Source organism: Bolinopsis microptera, chromosome 8, assembly GCF_026151205.1.
Source record: "Bolinopsis microptera isolate Bmic1 chromosome 8, MBARI_Bmic_1.0, whole genome shotgun sequence".
Taxonomy (NCBI): Eukaryota; Metazoa; Ctenophora; class Tentaculata; order Lobata; family Bolinopsidae; genus Bolinopsis; species Bolinopsis microptera.
In genome coordinates this window covers 3,286,330-3,293,175 of record NC_087079.1, presented here as the reverse complement: position 1 = coordinate 3,293,175, position 6,846 = coordinate 3,286,330, and the positions used below count along the sequence as shown (strand labels likewise).

At 40.0% G+C, this 6,846-nt stretch overlaps 1 protein-coding gene across 27 annotated transcripts in view; it reads right to left on the bottom strand.

Annotated features, from left to right (window-relative positions):
• Nucleotides 1-897: 897 nt before the first annotated feature.
• LOC134820057 (probable serine/threonine-protein kinase yakA) overlaps nucleotides 898-6,846 on the bottom strand; it is a 43,060-nt gene continuing 37,111 nt past the window's right edge. For 9 of the 27 annotated variants that reach the window (XM_063830270.1, XM_063830274.1, XM_063830271.1 and 6 more), the window contains 5 exons: nucleotides 5,690-6,165; nucleotides 5,136-5,225; nucleotides 2,705-2,858; nucleotides 2,452-2,583; nucleotides 898-2,138 (listed from right to left, as the gene is read on the bottom strand). In XM_063830270.1, coding sequence (XP_063686340.1) covers nucleotides 1,977-2,138; nucleotides 2,452-2,583; nucleotides 2,705-2,858; nucleotides 5,136-5,225; nucleotides 5,690-6,165 — 1,014 coding nt within the window. In that variant the 3' untranslated portion in view covers nucleotides 898-1,976. Of the gene's footprint in view, nucleotides 2,139-2,451; nucleotides 2,584-2,704; nucleotides 2,859-3,652; nucleotides 3,707-3,899; nucleotides 4,234-4,771; nucleotides 4,853-5,135; nucleotides 5,226-5,689; nucleotides 6,166-6,846 lie in introns of those variants that run through there. The other 18 variants (XM_063830254.1, XM_063830253.1, XM_063830255.1 and 15 more) reach the window with 4 other exon arrangements.

The window sequence follows — 6,846 nt, the reverse complement described above, 5'->3', positions numbered from 1 at the left end:
TCCTTATTGTTTATTCAAATCTAAAAGAAACAACATTTATTTGAATTCAAAATTGTTCAATCTGAATACGAGCTAATTACGACGAAGGGAGGTCACAACACTGCGCGCAGGAGTGCTCATCCTTTAAAGTTGCAAACTTTTGATCGGGCCAAAATGAGACTTTTCTGGAAATCTTGAAATAACTCAAAACACAAAATCTAAAATGTCCCTAATTTTCCTCCTGTGGAGGAAACGTTACTTTTAAGGTAAAATAGTGTATTAAAAGCTTATTCATTATTGTTGCCTGCTTATACAACTTACCTGCCAATCTTTATGAGCGGCGCTCTTTAAGAGCTTCTCGCATCTGTGAGAGAAGCTTACCTGGGTCGACCCCTGGCTATTATGTTCATAAACGTAAACATAGCCTGGCTGCTGGCGTAATTGAACCCTCTAAAACGCGCGTTTTTGCGATTTTACAATCAAATAAGCAGGCTTTACAATCTAACTCAGCGCGCGGCTCTTGTACACAGGAGGAGCAAAGTGCAAAGAAACTGCTACTAACTGCCCGGGAAGCGATTATTTTCTGTTTTCATGCCCTCGGTGTGACCCATTCACAAGATGCAAGAATATCAACAAAGAAATTAACGTATACGCAGTCGCACCCACACATATTGGTCTAATTCTAGTTATGCCACAGGCCGGCGTGATACTGATAATAGCTGGAACAACTATTTTCACCCGTTAAGATAATATCCAGACAAGGGACATGCAACGTGTATTAATCGGAAGTGCAACCAATGGACATAAATTTACACGCGCGACCAAGACTACAACTAACGTTAAATTTAATCACAAATCAGCCGGTAATGACTAATGTTCCCTGGGAAGGTAACAAGGAGAACAATCAAAACTATGCGGTTATTTTATTGAAAATTCCAATATTCTTCATAACAACAGAATCATCAGTATCTTAATAACATTGTTGTCGTTGAAAAACAGATCCAGAACATTCCACATAGTTGATCCAGCGTCTCTCCATGCACCGTGAACCCCAAATAGAAATACAGCATGTTCAGCGCTACCTAACATTAAATCAATAATAAACATAGCTTCACAAATAAAAATTTAATCCCTTTTAAAACAATATATATTTCACTGACAGTGCGCTAATCACTTATACTGTTATTAATTTACTCTAGGTAAAAACTTGATCATCTTTTAAATAAACATAATACAGTGAAGTGAATATTGCTTGGATGAAGGTAAGAAAAATATTACAAAAATTCGAGAAATCGTGAATGATGGCAAAGCTAGCAAACCTACGAAATCAAAAAGTTCATATCAACTAATTAATAATTATATAAAGCAAACGCAGCTTTCTTTTGGTCGCATATTGTATGCTTTGAAACACGATGATTTCCTTATTGGCTTTTAAAATGTTCACGATAGATAAAATAAGCGTATTCTTAATTTAAGATTTAAATCTTAACCGCTCAGATAAAGCCAACAAGGACGTTATCACATGCGTGGGTAAATAACTCGTCTTTCGGAAAATCACATAATTTTCTCATCATGTAAATGTAATGAAGTATTTACACAGCTGAAAAGTTGAATAAAAACACATCTGCATAAAATCCGTGCAGTAAAAACAGAAAATCCCGGCAAAGTAGTAATACTTTGTTACCGTGGCAACATTACAAGGTATCTTAACTTACAATCACATACTTTCTGTCAACTCAATGGGGCTATAATCCCAAATAAATTACTCAAGTTTTTAAATCACCACAACAAAGCATTAGAGATGTCAAAACGAGATGCTTCCGTGACGTCACGTGGTTTTTAAGATGACGTCACGCGCTTCTGAGACGATGTCACGCAGTAGGTTGATCAGAATTGAAAGGTCACGCTCACAAAACAACCGGGAAAACTTCTCGACCACAAGCAAAACTCGGGCAACACATTTCCTCGCGTACTGTTCATGATGACGTGACAGAATCTCAGTTGTGGATGTTAGGAAAGTCCTCGGTGCGGAGCACCTGGTAGCCCTGAGGCAGGGACATGGTGGACTGGCTGTTGGACATGTAGGAGGGGTGAACAATGTTCCCACCTGACTGCTGTGGGACTATTATCACTTGTCTCTGTACTCCCCCAGGTCCCGCCTGAAAGTATTGCTGTTATTTACAAATCTCAAATTGTCATTTATCAATTATTTTGGGGCCCAAATCCTGGTCATCTCCCTGTCCCTATTTCCCTGTCCCTATTTCTCTGTCCCTATTTCCCTGTCCCTATTTCCCTGTCCCTATTTCCCTGTCCCTATTTCCCTGTCCCTATTTCCCTGTCCCTATTTCCCTGTCCCTATTTCCCTGTCCCTATTTCCCTGTCCCTATTTCCCTGTCCCTATTTCCCTGTTCCTATTTCCCTGTCCCTATTTCCCTGTCCCTATTTCTCTGTCAATTATTTTCCTGTCCTTACCTGAAGTGAATGTGAAGCAGAGCCCCACTGAGGAAAGGAATGTTGGTGCTGCCAACTCTGTCCGTGCGTCCAGGCGCTAGGGAAGGATTGTTGCGACATCATCATCGGGTACATAACTTGATTGCTTGATGCCTGCGGGAAATTAAATTTACTGTCAATTTGGGAAATTTTTGATCGCCAGTATAAAAAAAGCTGAAAACTTTAAAGAGATGAATTTCAAAAAACCACAATAGTGTGAGAGATAAACCCGTACCTCGTGCATTTCAAGGTTGCTGTGTCTGTGGACAAGCTCAGAAGATAAGTTCTGACTCTCAATACTGGCACACTTGCCGTGACTGTCTGTTTCTATGCTTGTAGCGGATAGAATCTGGGGTAACACTCCCATCAGATCAGAGTTCGAGGTCGATCTGGAGAGAGGGAGTTAGTTTACATGGCAACCAACTGGGTGCTTACACTGAAGTTGTGTATTATACTATACACAATATTGATGACATGTTTATTATTGTTGGAAAAGTGAGACAGTTTTACGAATGTGAACAGCTATCCAAACAGTTAATTGTTAACATTTAAAAATACGAGTTTATACAAACAACGAATACAGCGGCGTGAAACAGGAGCTTTGAGTTCAAATCAAGAATGCTTTTAAATGCCATGAAATGTGAATTGACGAACAATTATAATTCAAATTAACAAACAATTAAAAAATAAAAGCAACGACCATGGTTATAAAGCAGGCCAATAAATGATTGATCAAAGTTCATTGAACTTAATTACATCGTCATTTAATTTTTATCACTTGATTCGATATCAATTTAATATAAGAGCAATCAGTATAAACTCTATCAATACACAGTAAAACCCATATTTACCGTACTATTTGGGGATGAGGAAAATAGTACGGTCAGTCAGAATTCAGCAGATAGGGAGACTAACAAGCCAGACAAGCCTGATTGACATTACGTTCCCGCGAAGGGTCACTTAATAATGGTAAACAAGTGGCACTTTTGAAATATTTGGGGGAGGGAAGAGGATTGGTATATGGGGGTTTTACTGTATTATCAATGTCTACATATTACAACATTGCAAGCTTCAAAACAAATTACATGAAACAAACAACATCACGCAAAACAGTGAAAAGAAAATATGGTAACCATGACAGTGCGAATCATGCGCGGTTACCATGACAACCATGACAACGCACCCTGATCTGGACCTGGTATAGGTTTTAGAGGATTTGCGGAGGGGAGCCGACGTGCTGAAAGCAAGGACATATTACCATGACGACACTTGTTACCATGGAAACAACATACCAGTTACTATGGAAACAAAACCCGTTACTACGACAACCAACACAATACTATAACAACCAACACCACAACAATAGTTCGTACCATGACAACCAACACTTGTTACCATGACAACATGTATAACCATGACAACGTTACCACAATATCACGCGTTACCACAATATCACGCGTTACCATGGCAACAGATTACCTGCTAGTATTACTCCCAACAGACAGACAACTCATAAAATCTCCCTCAGACTCAGCCGGACTAAACAACTCGTCTCTAGTTCTGTCAGTTCTGTCAGTTCTGTCAGTTCTGTCAGTACAGTCCGTGTAAGTGAAAACCACCACTCCCTTGTCTATTCCCACCTTTTTTTCGGTCTGCGTTTGTTTGTCATCTGATAGTGTGCGCGCACGCCGACGTGCAGGGTCGTGCGTGATGTACGCACGTGCAGTCGGGTTTGTAGCTGATAACGTCGTATCTTGTATTGTTCTGTGTCAAGTAATTATTATTATTAAAGACAGATTTGATATTATAAAGCACAGCCTTTAGGGCAATAAGCCAGCGTATATAATTATATAGCAGACCTATCAGTGCTTCGCTAATAACATGTACAGACACAGGACAATTTAGAAAATAATACATCGTTACAACATTGGTCATTTAAGAACATCGGAAAAATGTAATCTGTTAGAAAGTGACAAGTGGTCACAATCCAGTGCACCTTAGACATAAATTATGTATCTCATAGATAAATTATATTTGTTAAATAAGTATAATATTTTAAACTGTTCCTCCAACGAGAAGTCTGGGCCTTAACTCCTATATCATTAAAGTGTAAATTATTGTGCCATGTGTGCCATATCGGAGATATAGCCGTGTAATAATGTGCAAACGAAAAAGCTGGTTCCATGAAATATTAAGAGCACGAAGGCGGATACTGGACATAAAACACAGCTCTGTTAATAATAGCGTGGCTGGTGCTGGAGGTTGACATGGCAACAACGCAGCGTTTGCTATGAAGGCAGACCTCTTCCACAAGGGAGTGACGTCACGAGGTTCTGATGGAGGTGATATCACGTGATCACTTTTCTTCTTCTCACTTACAGACCTGCCACAGTAACCATGGTTACCATAGAAACGGTAACCATGACAACAGCTCATATGCGTGATTACCACCAAATGCTAGCCATGATAAAAGTATCCGTGAAAAAGACTTGATCCAGTTCTCTTTACTACTTTGTAAACTGTTTATTATACAAATATTTGACAACATTTCACACCCAAAATATTTAATACAACAATAACGCTAATAGTAATATCTCATAGTACAGCAACCCGTTTATTTTTACGTGGTCAAAATAAAACTGGTAACCATGGCAACAAACAATTACCTGTCACGTGTCATGGTGATGCTGGACAGACTGGAATGTGCTGTGGAATGCACTTTCTTCTGATACAAACTCCTTGTCTCTGAGTTGTGTCTGAGGTAAATGGAATAAGATGGAATCAAGAAATGACCTCAATGTGACTAGTCGAGTCACAATATGATGATTTAAGACACTTTGTAGTCGAAATTCTAGAATACGTAGGAGTATGGATCGTCGTGATTTTCTAAAGATGAAAATGTGTTGAAGTTGGGTTGTTAGAGAACGACCGGGTTAATAAGATTACAAAACCTCACAACCAAACAATACGCTAATTATTGCAGCCTCCTACAAACATTCCTTTTTAGTTTTTATAACGGACAAACATCAACTACCCACAATTTTTGGTCTATTCGGTCACCTTGTTAGAGAAATAAATATTCTATATGCTGAATTTATATTTCAAGACTGGTGTAAAATATATTCTAAAAATTAAGTTATAGGTCACTAAATATAAAAACACGGCTAAAATGGATTTAAAGACATTTAAAAGATAGGAGTAATAATGGTTGAAAACAAACCTGGCTTTGGTTTCGTTGATTTCGTTGTCATGCTTAGAAATAAGAGCGATGTAATCCTGATCCTTCCTAAACCAATCTGGCAACTGTCTGATATCTTCTAAACTAGAACCGTTGGAAGTGAACGTCTTCTGATGCTGGTGCTGGTCTGCATACATGTGCTCTTTGATTTGCACATCGCGTGAATTTGTGAAAACGTGTTGTTGTTGCTGATGTTGGTGATGCTGTTGTTGCTGTTGTTGTTGTTGCTGTTGTTGTTGTTGTTGCTGCTGCTGTTGTTGTTGTTGATGCTGTGTTCCGACAGATAACTGGGATAAGTGTTCGCTTGAAGATTTAGCGTTTTCTTTGTCAGATTCGATAGTGATGGAGTGTGATCGTTTATCTTGGGACGCGTTGGAGGGTTCCACAGGTTTGTTTTCGTCAACTGGTTTGATGATGAAACGAGAGGGTGGTGCTGGTGTTGAGGAAGCTTCAGAACTCTGCAAAGTAATTTTTATTAGGGAGCGAAAATAGTATGGATAAATAGTTTCAGCTGAGCTCTGATATAATTTCTTAGCCTAGTTCGACGACCCAAAAATAACCCTGAGGGACCGGACCCCAATAAACTACCCCGAGAATCCTAAAAAACACTGAGGGGCCCTGAACAAAACCTTGAGGGACCCCAAAACACTACCCTATGGAGTAAGGAAGTAGAAAGACTTACCTGGTCTGAGTTGACCTGTAAGACTGACCTGGTCTGAGTTGAACTGTAAGACTGACCTGGTCTGAGTTGACCTGTAAGACTGACCTGGTCTGAGTTGACCTGCAAGACTGACCTGGTCTGAGTTGACCTGTAAGACTGACCTGGTCTGAGTTGACCTGCAAGACTGACCTGGTCTGAGTTGACCTGTAAGACTGACCTGGTCTGAGTTGACCTGCAAGACTGACCTGGTCTGAGTTGACCTGTAAGACTGACCTGGTCTGAGTTGACCTGCAAGACTGACCTGGTCTGAGTTGACCTGTAAGACTGACCTGGTCTGAGTTGACCTGTAAGACTGACCTGGTCTGAGTTGACCTGCAAGACTGACCTGGTCTGAGTTGACCTGCAAGACTGACCTGGTCTGAGTTGACCTGTAAGACTGACCTGGTCTGAGTTGACCTGTAAGACTGACCTGGTCTGA